General features: G+C 45.4%; 1 protein-coding gene and 1 long non-coding RNA gene across 3 annotated transcripts in view; one reads left to right on the top strand and one right to left on the bottom strand.

Moving 5' to 3' along the window:
- kiaa0930 overlaps window positions 1-21,130 on the bottom strand; it is a 67,404-nt gene that overhangs the window by 3,224 nt on the left and 43,050 nt on the right. The window contains exons 5-10 of the mRNA XM_052504669.1: window positions 17,051-17,128; window positions 16,662-16,763; window positions 14,191-14,331; window positions 12,003-12,191; window positions 4,867-5,026; window positions 3,943-4,098 (exon numbers count right to left, since the gene is read on the bottom strand). Of these exons, the coding sequence (XP_052360629.1) occupies window positions 3,943-4,098; window positions 4,867-5,026; window positions 12,003-12,191; window positions 14,191-14,331; window positions 16,662-16,763; window positions 17,051-17,128 (826 nt within the window). The remainder of the gene's footprint in view (window positions 1-3,942; window positions 4,099-4,866; window positions 5,027-12,002; window positions 12,192-14,190; window positions 14,332-16,661; window positions 16,764-17,050; window positions 17,129-21,130) is intronic.
- Window positions 9,726-11,993, top strand: LOC127920672 (uncharacterized). Of its 2 annotated transcripts, none has more exons than XR_008106885.1 (3): window positions 9,726-10,439; window positions 10,980-11,006; window positions 11,546-11,993. It is a non-coding gene; the product is annotated as an uncharacterized LOC127920672 (long non-coding RNA). The 2 variants fall into 2 exon arrangements; XR_008106884.1 differs by having other exon boundaries at window positions 9,726-10,628.

The raw sequence follows: 21,130 nt of genomic DNA, 5'->3' as shown, positions 1-21,130 counted from the left end.
TAGAAGACCCTAGCCACACCCTCAGAGCATGGCCAGACCAGCTGGCTGTTGTGTTATCAGAACATTTTCACTCTCTCTAACTCAGGTTGTTATCCCCACCTCCCCAAGATGTACCCCATCGTCCCCCTGCCCAAGATGTCCCCCCCCAATGGACATAGTGACCCATTAGGGACTGATAGTGTCAAATCAAATTTTATTTGTCACATACACATGGTTAGCAGATTTAATGCGAGTGTAGCGAAATGCTTGTGCTTCTAGTTCCGACAATGCAGTAATAACCAACAAGTAATCTGACCAACAATTCCAAAACTACTGTCTTATACTCAGTGTAAGGGGATAAAGAATATGTACATAAAGATATATGAATGAGTGATGGTACAGAACGGCATAGGAAAGATACAGTAGATGGTATTGAGTGCAGTATATACACATCTGAGATGAGTATGTAAACAAAGTGGCATAGTTAAAGTGGCTAGTGATACGTGTGTTACATAAAGATGCAGTAGATGATAGAGTACAGTATATACGTATACATATGAGATGAATAATGTAGGGTATGTAAACATTACATTAGGTAGCATTGTTTAAAGTGGCAAGTGATATATTTTACATCATTTCCCATCATTAAAGTGGCTGGAGTTGAGTCAGTGTGTTGGCAGCAGCCACTCAATGTTAGTGGTGGCTGTTTAACAGTCTGATGGCCTTGAGATAGAAGCTGTTTTTCAGTCTCTCTGTCCCAGCTTTGCTGCACCTGTACTGACCTCGCCTTCTGGATGATAGCGGGGTGAACAGGCAGTGGCTCGGGTGGTTGATGTCCTTGATGATCTTTATGGCCTTCCTGTAACATCGGGTGGTGTAGGTGTCCTGGAGGACAGGTAGTTTGCCCCCGGTGATGCGTTGTGCAGACCTCACTACCATCTGGAGAGCCTTACGGTTGAGGGCTGAGCAGTTGCCGTACCAGGCGGTGATACAGCCCGCCAGGATGCTCTCGATTGTGCATCTGTAGAAATTTGTGAGTGCTTTTGGTGACAAGCCGAATTTCTTCAGCCTCCTGAGGTTGAAGAGGCGCTGCTGCGCCTTCTTCACGATGCTGTCTGTGTGGGTGGACCAATTCAGTTTGTCTGTGATGTGTATGCCGAGGAACTTAACTTGCTACCCTCTCCACTACTGTTCCATCGATGTGGATAGGGGGGTGTTCCCTCTGCTGTTTCCTGAAGTCCACAATCATCTCCTTAGTTTTATTGACGTTGAGTGTGAGGTTATTTTCCTGACACCACACTCCGAGGGCCCTCACCTCCTCCCTGTACGCCGTCTCGTCGTTGTTGGTAATCAAGCCTACCACTGTTGTGTCGTCCACAAACTTGATGATTGAGTTGGAGGCGTGCGTGGCCACGCAGTCGTGGGTGAACAGGGAGTAGGGCTCAGAACGCACCCTTGTGGGGCCCCAGTGTTGAGGATCAGCGGGGTGGAGATGTTGTTGCCTACCCTCACCACCTGGGGGCGGCCCATCAGGAAGTCTAGTACCCAGTTGCACAGGGCGGGGTCGCAGGGTCTCGAGCTTGATGACGAGCGTGGAGGGTACTATGGTGTTAAATACCGAGCTGTAGTCGATGAACAGCATTCTCACATAGGTATTCCTCTTGTCCAGATGGGTTAGGGCAGTGTGGTTGAGATTGCATCGTCTGTGGACCTATTTGGGCGGTAAGCAAATTGGAGTGGGTCTAGGGTGTCATGTAGGGTGGAGGTGATATGGTCCTTGACTAGTCTCTCAAAGCACTTCATGATGACGGAAGTGAGTGCTATGGGGCGGTAGTCGTTTAGCTCAGTTACCTTAGCTTTCTTGGGAACAGGAACAATGGTGGCCCTCTTGAAGCATGTGGGAACAGCAGACTGGGATAGGGATTGATTGAATATGTCTGTAAACACACCAGTCAGCTGGTCTGCGCATGCTCTGAGGGCGCGGCTGGGGATGCCGTCTGGGCCTGCAGCCTTGCGAGGGTTAACACGTTTAAATGTTTTACTCACCTCGGCTGCAGTGAAGGAGAGGCCGCATGTTTTGGTTGCAGGCCGTGTCAGTGGCACTGTATTGTTCTCAAAGCGGGCAAAAGTTATTTAGTCTGCCTGGGAGCAAGACATCCTGGTCCGTGACTGGGCTGGGTTTCTTCTTGAAGTCCGTGATTGACTGTAGACCCTGCCACATACCTCCTGTGTCTGAGCCGTTGAATTTGAGATTCTACTTTGTCTCTATACTGACGCTTAGCTTGTTTGATTGCCTTGCGGAGGGAATAGCTACACTGTTTGTATTCGGTCATGTTACCGGTCACCTTGCCCTGATTAAAAGCAGTGGTTCGGGCTTTCAGTTTCACGCGAATGCTGCCATCAATCCACGGTTTCTGGTTTGGGAATGTTTTAATCGTTGCTATGGGAACGACATCTTCAACACACGTTCGAATGAACTCGCACACCGAATCAGCGTATTCGTCAATGTTGTTGTCTGACGCAATACGAAACATATCCCAGTCCACGTGATGGAAGCAGTCTTGGAGTGTGGAATCAGATTGGTCGGACCAGCGTTGAACAGACCTCAGCGCGGGAGCTTCTTGTTTTAGTTTCGGTCTGTAGGCAGAGATCAACAAAATGTAGTCGGTCAGCTTTTCCGAAAGGGGGGCGGGGCAGGGCCTTATATGCGTCGCGGAAGTTAGAATAACAATGATCCAAGGTTTTGCCAGCCCTGGTTGCGCAATCGATATTCTGATACAATATAGGGAGTCTTGTTTTCAGATTAGCCTTGTTAAAATCCCCAGCTACAATGAATGCAGCCTCAGGATATATGGATTCCAGTTTGCAAACAGTCAAATAAAGTTCGTTCAGAGCCATCGATGTGTCTGCTTGGGGGGGAATATATACGGCTGTGATTATAATCGAAGAGAATTCCCTTGGTAGATAATGCGGTCGACATTTGATTGTGAGGAATTACAAATCAGGTGAACAGAAGGACTTGAGTTCCTGTATGCTTTTGTGACCACACCACGTCTCGTTAGCCATACGCCCACGCCCCTCTTCTTACCAGAAAGATGTTGGTTTCTGTCGGCGCGATGCGTGGAGAAACCAGCTGGCTGCACCGACTCCGATAGCGTCTCTCCAGTGAGCCATGTTTCCGTGAAGCAAAGAACGTTACAGTCTCTGATGTCCCTCTGGAATGCTACCCCTGCTCGGATTTCATCAACCTTGTTGTCAAGAGACTGGACATTTGCGAGTAGTATACTGGGGAGTGGTGCACGATGAGCCCGTCTCCGGAGTCTGACCAGAAGACCGCTACGTTTCCCTTTTTTACGAAGTCGTTTTTTTGGGTCGCCGGCTGGGATCCATTCCGTTGTCCTGGGTGAAAGGCAGAACACAGGATCCGCTTCGCGAAAGTCATATTCTTGGTCGTACTGATGGTGAGTTGACGCTGCTCTTATATTCAGTAGTTCTTCTCGACTGTATGTAATGAAACCTAAGATGACCTGGGGTACTAATGTAAGAAATAACACGTAAAAAACAAAAAACTGCAGTTTCCTAGGAACGCGAAGCGAGGCGGCCATCTCTGTCGGCGCCGGAAGTCTGGACCTGAGGTGATAGGGAACCATTAGGGACTGATGGTGTGTGGGTCTTGACGTGAGGGAATAGGGAATAGTGACCCATTAGGGAATAGGGAACCCATTAGGGACTGATGGTCTGGACCTGAAGGAATAATGAACCCATTAGGGACTGATAGTGTGTGGGTCTGGACCTGAGGGGATAGGGAATAGTGACCCATTAGGGACTGATAGTGTGGGGGGGGGGGTCTGGACCTGAGGTGATAGGGAATAGTGACCCATTAGGGACTGATGGCGTGTGGGCCTTGACCTGAGGTGATAGGGAATAGTGACCCATTAGGGACTGATGGTGGGGGGTCTTGACCTGAGGTGATGCGGTGCAGCGGCAGGGTGACGTAGGTCAGGTGGGAGTAAAGCAGGAAGTACTCCTCCGTACGGTTCAGTTTGAGCCAAGATCCCACCAGGGACCGACCTGTACCCGACAGGGAGCGAGACCGCAGGTTGGACTGGTTACACAGGTCTGCATGGGGTCACATGATCCAGGTTATAGGTTAAACACTGTCTCCAACACATCCTGGTTCTACACTCTCCTGGTTCTACACTCTGTCTCTTCAACACATCCAGGTTCTACACTCTCCTGGTTCTACACTCTCTGTCTCTTCAACACATCCAGGTTCTACACTCTCCTGGTTCTACACTCTCTGTCTCTTCAACACATCCTGGTTCTACACTCTCTGTCTCTTCAACACATCCTGGTTCTACACTCTCTGTCTATTCAACACATCCGCGTTCTACACTCTCCCTCCATTCAACACATCCGGGTTCTACACTCTCCCTCCAACACATCCGGGTTCTACACTCTCCCTCCAACACATCCGGGTTCTACACTCTCCCTCCAACACATCCGGGTTCTACACTCTCCCTCCAACACATCCGGGCTCTACACTCTCCCTCCAACACATCCGGGTTCTACACTCTCCCTCCAACACATCCGGGTTCTACACTCTCCCTCCAACACATCCGGGTTCTACACTCTCCCTCCAACACATCCGGGTTCTACACTCTCCCTCCAACACATCCGGGTTCTACACTCTCCCTCCAACACATCCGGGTTCTACACTCTCCCTCCAACACATCCGGGTTCTACACTCTCCCTCCAACACATCCGGGTTCTACACTCTCCCTCCAACACATCCGGGTTCTACACTCTCCCTCCAACACATCCGGGTTCTACACTCTCCAACAGATCCTACACAACACGTGGTGTTTGGGTATAAAATATCATTACCCTCGTCGTCCTCTTCCCTGAAGAACTCTTCACTATCGTTGGCTGAGTGACTCTTCTTCATCTCAGTGATACGGTTCCTGGGGACCTTCCGACGGAGAGAAGGGGAGAAGAACGAGGGGCGGTTCCTCTCCGGGGTGGGAGGGGTGCTGAACGACGTCACCTGACCAAACACAACACAGACAGCCAATCAGAACCAACACCCAGACAGCCAATCAGAACATATCTAATACTACCATCAGTTGCACTTATACCTGTGTAGTTAAACTGTAGTAATATAATAGTGTATTAAACATACTGCAGTAACTCAGTAGTAATATAATAGTGTATTAAACATACTGCAGTAACTCAGTAGTAATATAATAGTGTATTAAACATACTGCAGTAACTCAGTAGTAATATAATATACTACAGTGTGGGGGGGGGTCTGGAACACGGCAGTAACTCAGTAGTAATATAATAGTGTATTAAACACGGCAGTAACTCAGTAGTAATATAATATACTACAGTGTATTAAACATGGCAGTAACTCAGTAGTAATATAATATACTACAGTGTATTAAACATGGCAGTAACTCAGTAATAATATAATAGTCTATTAAACACGGCAGTAACTCAGTAGTAATATAATATACTACAGTGTATTAAACATACTGCAGTAACTCAGTAGTAATATAATATACTACAGTGTATTAAACACGGCAGTAACTCAGTAGTAATATAATATACTACAGTGTATTAAACATACTGCAGTAACTCAGTAGTAATATAATATACTACAGTGTATTAAACACGGCAGTAACTCAGTAGTAATATAATATACTACAGTGTATTAAACATACTGCAGTAACTCAGTAGTAATATAATATACTACAGTGTATTAAACACGGCAGTAACTCAGTAGTAATATAATATACTACAGTGTATTAAACACGGCAGTAACTCAGTAGTAATATAATATACTACAGTGTATTAAACACGGCAGTAACTCAGTAGTAATATAATATACTACAGTGTATTAAACACGGCAGTAACTCAGTAGTAATATAATATACTACAGTGTATTAAACACGGCAGTAACTCAGTAGTAATATAATATACTACAGTGTATTAAACATACTGCAGTAACTCAGTAGTAATATAATATACTACAGTGTATTAAACATACTGCAGTAACTCAGTAGTAATATAATATACTACAGTGTATTAAACACGGCAGTAACTCAGTAGTAATATAATATACTACAGTGTATTAAACATACTGCAGTAACTCAGTAGTAATATAATATACTACAGTGTATTAAACATGGCAGTAACTCAGTAGTAATATAATATACTACAGTGTATTAAACATGGCAGTAACTCAGTAGTAATATAATATACTACAGTGTATTAAACATGGCAGTAACTCAGTAGTAATATAATATACTACAGTGTATTAAACATGGCAGTAACTCAGTAGTAATATAACATACTACAGTGTATTAAACATGGCAGTAACTCAGTAGTAATATAACATACTACAGTGTATTAAACACGGCAGTAACTCAGTAGTAATATAATATACTACAGTGTATTAAATATGGCAGTAACTCAGTAGTAATATAATATACTACAGTGTATTAAACATGGCAGTAACTCAGTAGTAATATAATATACTACAGTGTATTAAATATGGCAGTAACTCAGTAGTAATATAATATACTACAGTGTATTAAACATGGCAGTAACTCAGTAGTAATATAATATACTACAGTGTATTAAACATGGCAGTAACTCAGTAGTAATATAATATACTACAGTGTATTAAACATGGCAGTAACTCAGTAGTAATATAATATACTACAGTGTATTAAATATGGCAGTAACTCAGTAGTAATATAATATACTACAGTGTATTAAACATGGCAGTAACTCAGTAGTAATATAATATACTACAGTGTATTAAACATGGCAGTAACTCAGTAGTAATATAATATACTACAGTGTATTAAACATGGCAGTAACTCAGTAGTAATATAATATACTACAGTGTATTAAATATGGCAGTAACTCAGTAGTAATATAATATACTACAGTGTATTAAACATGGCAGTAACTCAGTAGTAATATAATATACTACAGCAGGGGTGTCAAAGTCAAATGGACGGAGGGCCAAATAAAAAATTTAGCTACAAGCCGAGGGCCGGACTGTTCGAATGTTCATTGAAAATTTTTTAAATGACGCATATAGTCTAGTGAACCTAATTGAACCTACTGAAAACCTAACAAATATATTCCAATATGATCAGATAAATAAAGCAATATTTTCTTATGGCTCTGTCAGTAATCTTTAATTTTCAACAGACACAAAAGACAAATTTCCTTTATATAAAAATCCCCATAACATGAACATTAAATGAAAGAAACCGGTATTCAAGGCACCATCAGTAGCCTATATTTTCTATTTTAGCAAAAGTGGGCTAAATTTACTTCAAAGAAAAAAACAATAATAGCAATTTTCTATCATCCACTCAACTGAAATATTTTAAAAATATAATTGGATTGAAATACAATAAAATAAAGTGCAAAAATCTATTAATCAAAAACAACACTTTGTTTAAGGAGAAGTAACATGCAGTGAAAACAAATATTAAACTTTAACTTTTAAACTTGAACTGAGTAAAAACTCTAAATATGTGATTGCACAGTAATGTTCACTTGTTTGAGGTTGAGGGTGATACTTGGTGGTGTCCCATCTTTTCCACAAGTTCATCAATGTTCGGGGTAATGCTCTGAGCTGAGGAAATCCTCAGAATTGAGTGGAGGTGTTCAGCAGTAAGTCGACTTCTGTGTGATGTTTTGTTCAAGTTCATCAAAGAAAACAGTTGTTCACACAGGTATGTGCTGCCAAACATAGACAACGTTTGAGCAGCCTGGATGCGCAGCTGGGGCATTGTGTCGGGAGGAAACGGGCGAACTCCGCAGCACCCACTGCCGCATATTTTGCCCTCAGTGCATCATTGCATTGGAGGTCAATCAACTCCATTTGGAGGTTTGGTGGTGAGCTTTCCACGTCAACAGCAAATGGGTTACCGAGCAGTTCCAACCTGCTTTTTGTGCTTCAAAGTCAGCAAATCGGCGTCGAAAGTCAGCGGCAAGCATACCTATTTTATCAGCCAACTGTGCGCTCGGGAACGCACTGGTAGAGAGCTTCTCTTTCATGGTCTGGCAGCTGGGAAAGTGGCTCAAATTTTCTTTCCGCATCTGCGTCTCCCACAGAGTCAGTTTGGTTTTAAATGCCTTCACTGTACTGTACATATCAGAGATGACACGATCCCGACCCTGCAGCTGCAAGTTCATTGCATTCAGATGACTCGTAATGTCACACAGAAAAGCCATTTCACACAGAAACATTTAGTCTCGGAGTTGTGTTGTGTCTTTCCCTTTGCTGTCCAAGAACAGACAAATCTCCTCACGAAGCTCGAAACATCTTTGAAGCACCTTTCCCTGGCTTAGCCATCGCACCTCTGTGTGATAAGGCAAATCACCATGCTCCGTTTCTAACTCCGTCAGAAATGCCTTGAACTGGCGGTGATTCAAACCTTTGGCTCTGATAAAGTTAACTGTGCGCGTGATGATGCTCATTACATGCTCCATTTTCAAGGCTTTACCGCACAACGCTTCCTGGTGTATGATACAATGATAAGCTGTCAGCTCACCTGTCGCGTTTTCCTCTTGCATCTTTTCCCGTATCTTCGCCACCAGTCCGCTCCTGTGTCCACACATCGCAGGTGCTCCGTCGGTTGTCAAACCCACGAGTTTTTCCCAAGGCAGCTCCATCTCATTTACACATCTTGACACCTCTTCATACAAATCATGCCCCGTAGTTGTGCCATGCATAGGACGTAAAGCCAAAAACTCCTCTGTCACGCTTAGGCTGGAGTCCACTCCGCGGATGAAAATTGACAACTGGGCAATGTCAGAAATGTCGGTGCTCTCATCCACAGCCAAGGAATATGCAATGAAATCTTTTCCCTTTTTCACAAGCTGCTCTTTTAGATTGATGGACAACTGGTCTACTCTCTCGGCAATGGTGTTTCTGCTCAGACTCACATTTAAAAAGAGTTGCCTTTTTTCTGGGCAAACTTCGTCACAAACTTTAATCATGCAGTTTTTGATGAAATCCCCTCCGTAAATGGCCGGGCTGATTTAGCGATCTCTTCTGCCAAAATAAAACTGGCCTTGACAGCAGCCTGGCCTTGTGATTTGGCTTTTTTGAACAGAGCCTGTCGAGATTTGAGGCCTCGTTTTAATTCCTCTGCCTTTTGTAGCCTTTGTTCCATGTCCATATTCTTGTTTTTGTCCGCGTGTTTCGTTTCATAATGTCGTCTCAGATTATACTCTTTCAGTACCGCCACACTTTCTCCACACAGAAGACACACAGGTTTTCCAGCTACCTCCGTGAACAAATACTCCGACTCCCACCTTGTTTGAAACCCCGGTTCTCAGTGTCCACCTTCCGTTTTGCCATTTTTGATGGGTATCTGAAAGTTAATTTTACTGTGATGCTGACAACTGCTGTGCCAATAAATATTGAAATGAAGCAGCCTACTGCTCGGTGCGTCACCGTTGCATTGTGGGAAATGTAGTATTGGTGCGTGTAAAAGATCTGCGGGCTGCCGGCTTGCTGCGGTCTGCGGGCCGGTTCTAATAATAAATCAAGATCATCCCAGGGGCCGTAAAAAACCTTCTCGCGGGCCGGATGTGGCCCGCGGGCCTTGACTCTGACATATGTGTACTACAGTGTATTAAACATGGCAGTAACTCAGTAATAATATAATAGTCTATTAAACATGGCAGTAACTCAGTAGTAATATAACATACTGCAGTAACTCAGTAATAGTATAATAGTGGGTAATAATAGACTGGGTTTTGTGTATCAAAGACTATGCCAGAATGCTGTGATCCCTGATTAATGTCACCTGTTAAATCCACTTCAATCAGCGTAGATGAAGGGGAGGAGACATGTAGATGAAGGGGAGGAGACATGTTGATGAAGGGGAGGAGACATGTAGATGAAGGGGAGGAGACATGTAGATGAAGGGGAGGAGACATGTAGATGAAGGGGGGGAGACATGGGGAGGAGACATGTAGATGAAGGGGAGGAGACATGTAGATGAAGGGGAGGAGACATGTAGATGAAGGGGAGGAGACATGTAGATGAAGGGGAGGAGACATGTAGATGAAGGGGAGGAGACATGTAGATGAAGGGGAGGAGACAGGTGGTTAAAGAAGGATTTTTAAACCTTGAGACAATTGAGACATGGATTGTGTATGTGTGCCATTCAGAGGGTGGATGGGCAAGACAAAATATTTAAGTTCCTTTGAACAGGGTCTGGTAGTAGGTTCCTTTGAACGGGGTACGGCAGTAGGTTCCTTTGAACGGGGTACGGCAGTAGGTTCCTTTGAACGGGGTACGGCAGTAGGTTCCTTTGAACGGGGTACGGCAGTAGGTTCCTTTGAACGGGGTACGGCAGTAGGTTCCTTTGAACGGGGTACGGCAGTAGGTTCCTTTGAACGGGGTACGGCAGTAGGTGCCTTTGAACGGGGTACGGCAGTAGGTGCCTTTGAACGGGGTACGGCAGTAGGTGCCTTTGAACGGGGTACGGCAGTAGGTGCCTTTGAACGGGGTACGGCAGTAGGTGCCTTTGAACGGGGTACGGCAGTAGGTTCCTTTGAACGGGGTACGGCAGTAGGTTCCTTTGAACGGGGTACGGCAGTAGGTGCCTTTGAACGGGGTACGGCAGTAGGTTCCTTTGAACGGGGTACGGCAGTAGGTGCCTTTGAACGGGGTACGGCAGTAGGTTCCTTTGAACGGGGTACAGTAGTAGGTTCCTTTGAACGGGGTACGGTAGTAGGTTCCTTTGAACGGGGTACGGCAGTAGGTTCCTTTGAACGGGGTACGGTAGTAGGTTCCTTTGAACGGGGTACGGCAGTAGGTTCCTTTGAACGGGGTACGGCAGTAGGTTCCTTTGAACGGGGTACGGTAGTAGGTTCCTTTGAACAGGGTCTGGTAGTAGGTTCCTTTGAACGGGGTATGGTAGTAGGTGCCTTTGAACGGGGTATGGCAGTAGGTTCCTTTGAACGGGGTACGGCAGTAGGTTCCTTTGAACGGGGTACGGCAGTAGGTTCCTTTGAACGGGGTACGGTAGTAGGTTCCTTTGAACGGGGTACAGTAGTAGGTTCCTTTGAACGGGGTACGGTAGTAGGTTCCTTTGAACGGGGTACGGTAGTAGGTTCCTTTGAACGGGGTACGGTAGTAGGTTCCTTTGAACGGGGTACGGTAGTAGGTTCCTTTGAACGGGGTACGGCAGTAGGTTCCTTTGAACGGGGTACGGCAGTAGGTTCCTTTGAACAGGGTCTGGTAGTAGGTTCCTTTGAACGGGGTCTGGTAGTAGGTGCCTTTGAACGGGGTACGGTAGTAGGTGCCTTTGAACGGGGTACGGTAGTAGGTGCCTTTGAACGGGGTACGGCAGTAGGTTCCTTTGAACGGGGTACGGTAGTAGGTTCCTTTGAACGGGGTACGGCAGTAGGTTCCTTTGAACGGGGTACGGCAGTAGGTGCCTTTGAACGGGGTACGGCAGTAGGTTCCTTTGAACGGGTACGGTAGTAGGTTCCTTTGAACGGGGTACGGTAGTAGGTTCCTTTGAACGGGGTACGGTAGTAGGTGCCAGGCACACCGGTTTGAGTCAAGAACTTCAACGCTGCTGGGTTTTACACACTCAACTGTTTAATATGTGTTTCCAGAATGGTCCACCACCCAAAGGACATCCAGCCAACTTGATACAGCTGTGGGAAGCGTTGGAGTCAACATGGACCAGCTTCCCTGTGGAACACTTTGGACACATTGTAGAGTCCCACGCCCTGACGAATTGAGGCTGTTCTGAGGGCAAAAGGGGGTGTGTCCATGCGCATGTTTTGTGTGTGCTGACCCTCTCATGTGTGTGTGTATTATACTAACCCTCTCATGTGTGTGTGTGTGTTATACTAACCCTCTCATGTGTGTGTGTGTGTTATACTAACCCTCTCATGTGTGTGTGTATTATACTAACCCTCTCGCATGTGTGCGTGCGTGCCTATTTGTCTACTCTACCTACCCTCTCGTGTAGGGGTGAGTCCAGGTCCTCCTCTGTGCCGCAGGGGGACGTGTCTCCGGTCGGGACCCGGCTGACCGCCATCTCAGCGTGACCTTTGCCCTGCGGCCCCTTCATCCTGACAAACTCCATGTTGTTGTACTTGTAGAAGCCGAACGACATGCGCTGGGCCATCTTCGCTGCCACACTCACCTACAAGACAAACACACAACAGGGAGACTTGATATAGATCGTTTTGGATCTTGTCTTGTATTTCACCACAAACTACAAAGTCCAGTGTTTCTCTGTTAGTAATGTCTTGTCCACAAACTACAAAGTCCTGTGTTTTTCTGTTAGTAATGTCTGTAAACTATTTCATCAAGACAAACATATCCAGTTTCCTTCTTTCCAAGGTATTTTTGTAAATTCAAGCAGTAAAGTTTCTCACAAGCTTGAGGCTGATTTCACCTTTTCACAGAATATTCAGAAAGTTGTTTCTATAACTTTGAGTCCACCTGTCATAAATTAAATTGATTGGACATGATCTGGAAAGGTACACACCTGTCTATACAGTGGGGCAAAAAGTATTTAGTCAGCCACCAATTGTGCAAGTTCTCCCACTTAAAAAGATGAGAGAGGCCTGTCATTTTCGTCATAGGTACATTTCAACTATGACAGACAAAATGAGAGAAAAAAATCCAGAAAATCACATTGTAGGATTTTTAATGTATTTATTTGCAAATTATGGTTGAAATTAAGTATTTGGTCAATAACAAAAGTTATTGGAAAGGTTGAGACTTACTCGGTTGTCGTAAACCTTCTCCAGAGAGGAATCCCAGATAGATATCTATAGAGTAGAGAGGAATCCCAGATAGATATCTATAGAGTAGAGAGGAATCCCAGATAGATATCTATAGAGTAGAGAGACTTACCCTGTTGTCGTAAACCTTCTTCAGAGGAATCCCAGATAGATATCTATAGAGTAGAGAGACATCCCAGATAGATATCTATAGAGTAGAGAGACTTACCCTGTTGTCGTAAACCTTCTTCAGAGGAATCCCAGATAGATATCTATAGAGTAGAGAGGAATCCCAGATAGATATCTATAGAGTAGAGAGGAATCCCAGATAGATATCTATAGAGTAGAGAGACATCCCAAATAGATATCTATAGAGTAGAGAGACATCCCAGATAGATATCTATAGAGTAGAGAGACTTACCCTGTTGTCGTAAACCTTCTCCAGAGAGGAATCCCAGATAGATATCTATAGAGTAGAGAGGAATCCCAGATAGATATCTATAGAGTAGAGAGACTTACCCTGTTGTCGTAAACCTTCTCCAGAGAGGAATCCCAGATAGATATCTATAGAGTAGAGAGGAATCCCAGATAGATATCTATAGAGTAGAGAGGAATCCCAGATAGATATCTATAGAGTAGAGAGACTTACCCTGTTGTCGTAAACCTTCTTCAGAGAGGAATCCCAGATAGATATCTATAGAGTAGAGAGACATCCCAAATAGATATCTATAGAGTAGAGAGACTTACCCTGTTGTCGTAAACCTTCTTCAGAGGAATCCCAGATAGATATCTATAGAGTAGAGAGACATCCCAGATAGATATCTATAGAGTAGAGAGACATCCCAGATAGATATCTATAGAGTAGAGAGACTTACCCTGTTGTCGTAAACCTTCTTCAGAGAGGAATCCCAGATAGATATCTATAGAGTAGAGAGACATCCCAAATAGATATCTATAGAGTAGAGAGACTTACCCTGTTGTCGTAAACCTTCTTCTAGAGAGGAATCCCAGATAGATATCTATAGAGTAGAGATAGAGACATCCCAAATAGAGAATATCTATAGAGTAGAGAGACTTACCTGTTGTCGTAAACCTTCTTCAGAGAGGAATCCCAGATAGATATCTAGGAATCTATAGATAGATATCTATAGAGTAGAGAGACATCCCAGATAGATATCTATAGAGTAGAGAGACTTACTTACCTGTTGTCGTAAACCTTCTTCAGAGGAATCCCAGATAGATATCTATAGAGTAGAGAGACTTACCTATAGAGTAGTCAGAAGACCTTCTGTTGTCGTAAACCTTCTTCAGAGGAATCCCAGATAGATATCTATAGAGTAGAGAGACATCCCAGATAGATATCTATAGAGTAGAGGAATCCCAGATAGATATCTATAGAGTAGAGAGACTTACCCTGTTGTCGTAAACCTTCTTCAGAGCTTCGTAGCGGATGGAACCTTGGAAGACGACTCCTTGGAACGTGTTGCTCTTATCACTGGCTACCAACTCCACACACACCATCTCCCCCTCGCCTACCGTCATGTCACAGAACACCTACACACACAGAGAGACAGAGAGAGACAGACAGAGAGACAGAGAGAGAGAGAGAGAGAGAGACAGAGACAGAGAGAGAGAGAGAGACAGAGAGAGAGAGAGAGACAGAGAGAGAGAGAGAGACAGAGAGAGAGAGAGAGTGAGAGATCGAGAGCGAGAGAGACGCACACGTTAGAACAGTAATTCTCAACTAGTGGGTTGCGACCCAAATTGGGTCTCGGGAGGTTCTGAATGGGTCGCGGGTATCTCTAATGAACTTATCCTCTGCAGGAGAGGTAACTCTGGGTCTTTCATTCCTGTGGTGGTCCCCATGAGAGCCAGTTAACTCTAATGAACTTATCCTCTGCAGGAGAGGTAACTCTGGGTCTTTCATTCCTGTGGTGGTCCCCATGAGAGCCAGTTAACTCTAATGAACTTATCCTCTGCAGGAGAGGTAACTCTGGGTCTTTCATTCCTGTGGTGGTCCCCATGAGAGACAGTTTGATGGTTTTTTCTTGAACATAAATACAATTTGTTTTGATTTTGAAGAAACTTTCCAAGTTCTTTATTATATTATTATTATTATATGCCATTTAGCGGACGCTTTTATCCAAAGCGACTTACAGTCATGTGTGCATACATTCTACGTATGGGTGGTCCCGGGAATTGAACCCACTACCCTGGCGTTACAAGCGCCATGCTCTACCAACTGAGCTACAGAAGGACCACTAAGTTCTTGACATTTCCTGGATTGACTGACCTTCATGTCTTAAAGTAACGATGGACTGTCATTTCACTTTGCTTATTTGAGCTGTTCTTGCCATAATATGGACTTGGTCTTTTACCAAATAGGGCTATCGTCTGTATACCACCCCTACCTTGTCACAACACAACTGATAGGCTCGAACCCATTAAGTAAAGAAATTCCACAAATTCACTTTTAACAAAACACACCTGTTAATTGAAAAGCCTTAGGACTCCCGAGTGGCGCAGGGGTATAAGAGGCATCACTACAGTCCCTGGTTCGAATCCAGGCTGTATCACATCCGGACGTGATTGGGAGTCCCATAGGGCAGCGCACAATTGGCCCAGCGTCGTCCGGGTTTAGCCGGGGTAGGCTGTCATTGTAAATAAGAATTGATTCTTGACTGACTGGCCTAGTTAAAGAAAGGTTAAAGAAAAATACCATTTTAAAAGCTGGTTGAGAGAATGCCAAGAGTGTGCAAAGCTGTCATCAAGGCAAAGGATGGCTACTTTGAAGAATCTCAAATATATTTTGATTTGTTTAACACCTTTTTTGGTTACTACATGATTCCATATGTGTTATTTTATAGTTCTGATGTCTTCACTATTATTCTACAATGTAGAAAATAGTAAAAATAAAGAAAAACCCTGGAATGAGCAGGTGTGTCCAAACTTTTAACTGGTACTGTATATTATACTATATGTAATGTATGTATTTTTAAAATAACTAAAAAAATACTGTGATTTAAATGATCAGCAGCGCTATTAAGTGGATTTGGTTGTCGTTGTCTGAAACCAGTGAACTTTACATTCTTCAAGAATATGGGCAACATTTTAAAGTCATATAATTGGGCAATTAAATATCCATATAGCATTAAAAAAAATAGTTTTCTATATTATTTTTCGTGATGTGAATATTAAGTCGCGACAGACAACCTGGTTCAATTATGTTTCCCGAATCAAAACCAGTTGAGAATCGCTGCGTTAGAATACGGAGTGTCTGTTTACAAGTATGTTTGCAGAGTCATGTCGTTTAGCTGAGAAAGCTGATACCAGGAACTGAAAAGACCGGTTCAAATCACTGCTGTTTTATATTTTCACTGTAAAAACGTTAGAGAAAGTCATCGATTTCCTTCCCAGGAAAACAATCCATTTGTAACTGACCTCGTCTGCCATGAGGTTAATACACTAGAATCAGGGGATCAATGCAGTAGTGGCTTTGAAATGGACCGACAGCATCAGGGGTGTATTCAGTAGTTAGATTCCGTTGCAAAACAAATGTCTGGTCTGTTGCTAAAACGTTTTGCAACGGAAACCGTTTCCTCTAACGAACCAACGGAAGAAAACAGAGAAAATGGAAATGAAACTGGGGAGGTTCCTACCTGAATTTGTCCAATAGAAACTCTCGTTTTCATTGTAAAACGTTTTCCATTTGGAGTAAATGTTTTCCGGGTTGCCACGGAGACCGAATAATGAATACACCCCAGGTCACACTTCAATACACAGCCCATCTCCCAGGGGGCCCTTCTAGAGGCCCCGGCAGTCAATCACAACCTGTCAGGTGCCTGATTGGGGAGGAGGGGATTGTGGGCGGTTGTCACGGTTACCTCCTCAAAGTTGTCAATCATGAAGAAGATGTTGGGGTAGCTCATCTTAGACTCCTCCCCTTTACTGTCCATGGCGTGTTTACTTGGTGACGCATACACTTGCTGTGACGAGAGAGAGAAAGTAAGGGAAAGATAAGGATGAGGAGAGAGAGAAAGGGGGAGAGAGAGAGCGAGAAAGGGGGAGAGAGAGAGCGAGAAAGGGGGAGAGAGAGAGCGAGAAAGGGAGAGAGAGAGAGCGAGAAAGGGAGAGAGAGAGAGCGAGGGAGAGAGAGAGAGCGAGGGAGAGAGAGAGAGACAGAGTTAGTGGGTCAGGTTCTGTAGAGGCCCATCTATCCATAGCTACATCAGTAAATCCAATGGGATGTAGTCTGAAGAGTCCTGTCTCTTACCTGAGACTTCTTCCTGTGAATGTGGATGTCTCCTGCGTCTGAGCGCGTGCAGACGGCACACGTCACCACATAGTCCAGCTGATAGGAAAAAAAAAAAAAAAAAAAAAGTCATGAACTTGGTTTTATTCAACCATATTCTGAACTGGAGTTTCCTGGAAAATTACAAGTGGCCCAGCGGTCTAAGGTACTGCATCGCAGTGCTAGAGGTGATACTACAGACCTGGGTTCATTCAACTGGCAACTGAAGTCAGCCTGCAGACACCCGGGCCTGCCACAAGGAGTCGCTAGAGAGCCACGAGCCAAGTAAAGCTCATCGCTCTCTAGCGACTCCTTGTGGCGGGCCGGGTGTCTGCAGGCTGACTTCAGTCGCCAGTTGAACAGTGTTTCCTCCGACACATTGGTGCGGCTGACTTCCGGGTCAGGCTGGCGGGTGTTAAAGGAGCGCGGTTTGGCATGTCATGTTTCAGAGAACGCACGACTCCACCTTCGCCTCCCGAGCCGGTTTGGGGAGTTGCAACGATGAGACAAGATCGAAATTGGGGAGAAAAAGGGGAAAAGATTTAATAAATAACATTTTTATTAAAAAGTGTGATGGGTGACAATATTAGGCTATCACTATCAATGGCGTGTTATCCCGTGTGAATGGCGTGTTATCCCGCGTGAATGGCGTGTTATCCCGCGTGAATGGCGTGTTATCCCGCGTGAATGGCGTGTTATCCCGCGTGAATGGCGTGTTATCCCGTGTGAATGGCGTGTTATCCCGTGTGAATGGCGTGTTATCCCGCGTGAATGGCGTGTTATCCCGCGTGAATGGCGTGTTATCCCGCGTGAATGGCGTGTTATCCCGCGTGAATGGCGTGTTATCCCGCGTGAATGGCGTGTTATCCCGCGTGAATGGCGTGTTATCCCGCGTGAATGGCGTGTTATCCCGCGTGAATGGCGTGTTATCCCGCGTGAATGGCGTGTTATCCCGCGTGAATGGCGTGTTATCCCGCGTGAATGGCGTGTTATCCCGCGTGAATGGCGTGTTATCCCGCGTGAATGGCGTGTTATCCCGCGTGAATGGCGTGTTATCCCGCGTGAATGGTGTGTTATCCCGCGTGAATGGCGTGTTATCCCGCGTGAATGGCGTGTTATCCCATAGGCCTATATGTCACAGACAGCCAACTGGAATACACAGACAGTCAAACTGGCACACACAGACAGCCAAACTGGCACACACAGACAGCCAAACTGGCACACACAGACAGCCAAACTGGCACACACAGACAGCCAAACTGGCACACACAGACAGTCAAACTGGCACACACAGTCAAACTGGCACACACAGTCAAACTGGCACACACAGTCAAACTGGCACACACAGTCAAACTGGCACACACAGACAGCCAAACTGGCACACACAGACAGCCACACACAGACAGCCACACACAGACAGCCAAACTGGCACACACAGACAGCCAAACTGGCACACACAGACAGCCAAACTGGCACACACAGACAGCCAAACTGGCACACACAGACAGCCAAACTGGCACACACAGACAGCCAAACTGGCACACACAGACAGCCAAACTGGCACACACAGACAGCCAAACTGGCACACACAGACAGCCAAACTGGCACACACAGACAGCCAAACTGGCACACACAGACAGCCAAACTGGCACACACAGAGAGCCAAACTGGCACACACAGACAGCCAAACTGGCACACACAGACAGTCAAACTGGCACACACAGACAGTCAAACTGGCACACACAGACAGCCAAACTGGCACACACAGACAGCCAAACTAGCACACACAGACAGCCAAACTGGCACACACAGACAGCCAAACTGGCACACACAGACAGCCAAACACAGACAGCCAAACACAGACAGTCAAACAGACAGCCAAACTGGCCTACACAGACAGCCAAACACAGACAGCCAAACTGGCATACACAGACAGCCAAACTGGCCTACACAGACAGCCAAACACAGACAGCCAAACTGGCATACACAGACAGCCAAACACAGACAGCCAAACTGGCCTACACAGACAGCCAAACACAGACAGCCAAACTGGCATACACAGACAGTCAAACTGGCACACACAGACAGCCAAACTGGCACACACAGACAGCCAAACTAGCACACACAGACAGCCAAACTGGCACACACAGACAGCCAAACTGGCACACACAGACAGCCAAACACAGACAGCCAAACACAGACAGTCAAACAGACAGCCAAACTGGCCTACACAGACAGCCAAACACAGACAGCCAAACTGGCATACACAGACAGCCAAACACAGACAGCCAAACTGGCATACACAGACAGCCAAACACAGACAGCCAAACTGGCCTACACAGACAGCCACACACAGAGAGCCAAACTGGCACACACAGAGAGCCAAACTGGCACACACAGAGAGCCAAACTGGCACACACAGACAGCCAAACTGGCACACACAGACAGTCAAACTGGCACACACAGACAGTCAAACTGGCACACACAGACAGCCAAACTGGCACACACAGACAGCCAAACTAGCACACACAGACAGCCAAACTGGCACACACAGACAGCCAAACTGGCACACACAGACAGCCAAACTGGCACACACAGACAGCCAAACTGGCACACACAGACAGCCAAACACAGACAGCCAAACACAGACAGTCAAACAGACAGCCAAACTGGCCTACACAGACAGCCAAACTGGCCTACACAGACAGCCAAACACAGACAGCCAAACTGGCATACACAGACAGCCAAACACAGACAGCCAAACTGGCCTACACAGACAGCCAAACACAGACAGCCAAACTGGCATACACAGACAGCCAAACACAGACAGCCAAACTGGCCTACACAGACAGCCAAACACAGACAGTCAAACTGGCACACACAGACAGTCAAACTGGCCTACACAGACAGCCAAACTGGCACACACAGACAGTCAAACTGGCCTACACAGACAGCCAAACACAGACAGCCAAACACAGACAGTCAAACACAGACAGTCAAACACAGACAGTCAAACTGGCACACACAGACAGTATGTCAGTTTCCAGTTTCCACCATAAATGCCCCTTTATCAGACAGCATTACACGCAGAAACACTTTTGATACCAGTTGTTTCCCGCTAATCAATTGCATTTAGGAACATTGGTGCTCAAATCAAATCAAATTTTATTTGTCACATACACATGGTTAGCAGATGTTAAATGCGAGTGTAGCGAAATGCTTGTGCTTCTAGTTCCGACAATGCAGTGATAACCAACACGTAATCTAACTAACAATTCCAAAACTACTGTCTTATACACAGTGTAAGGGGATAAAGAATATGTACATAAGGATATATGAATGAGTGATGGTACAGAGCAGCATACAGTAGATGGCCTCCTGCCGTGTGCATTGCTGCGCTTATTTGGAGAAAAAAGCTGAATAGTTTGTCAACATTTTCAGCGGAACGGTCTGATCTGTTGAATCAGCCCCATTGATGCTAGTGGTCATTTGGGATCCATTATATTCTGTCCCAGACTAATGTTTGGAATATTTATTTTTCTTACACAGAATAGGTCAACTTTTGTACTATGGGGAATAGTAAATTGACATAGGTTACTTTTTGTGGTTCGTTAGGCCTTACTCATCTCGTTGGCTGATGAAAAGGTTCAAAGAAAATGTGGACAGTTCTTCCAACATCTTCAATATAAGGAAGGGCTCAACTGCGTCCCTGATGTGGCTGTCTTCACTTGTAGCCTGTGAGAAGGACGCGAGATGGCTGCTCGAAGGACGCGAGATGGCTGCTCGAAGGACGCGAGATGGCTGCTCGAAGGACGCGAGATGGCTGCTCGAAGGACCCGAGATGGCTGCTCGAAGGACCCGAGATGGCTGCTCGAAGGACCCGAGATGGCTGCTCGAAGGACCCATTTAAGATGGCTGCTCAAAGGACCCGAGATGGCTGCTTTACAATAGGACCCGAGATGGCTGCTCGAAGGACGCGAGATGGCTGCTCGAAGGACCCGAGATGGCTGCTCGAAGGACCCGAGATGGCTGCTCGAAGGACCCGAGATGGCTGCTCGAAGG

Source organism: Oncorhynchus keta, unplaced genomic scaffold (genome assembly GCF_023373465.1).
Source record: "Oncorhynchus keta strain PuntledgeMale-10-30-2019 unplaced genomic scaffold, Oket_V2 Un_contig_2021_pilon_pilon, whole genome shotgun sequence".
Lineage (NCBI taxonomy): Eukaryota > Metazoa > Chordata > Actinopteri > Salmoniformes > Salmonidae > Oncorhynchus > Oncorhynchus keta.
This window is presented reverse-complemented; position numbering and strand designations above follow the sequence as displayed.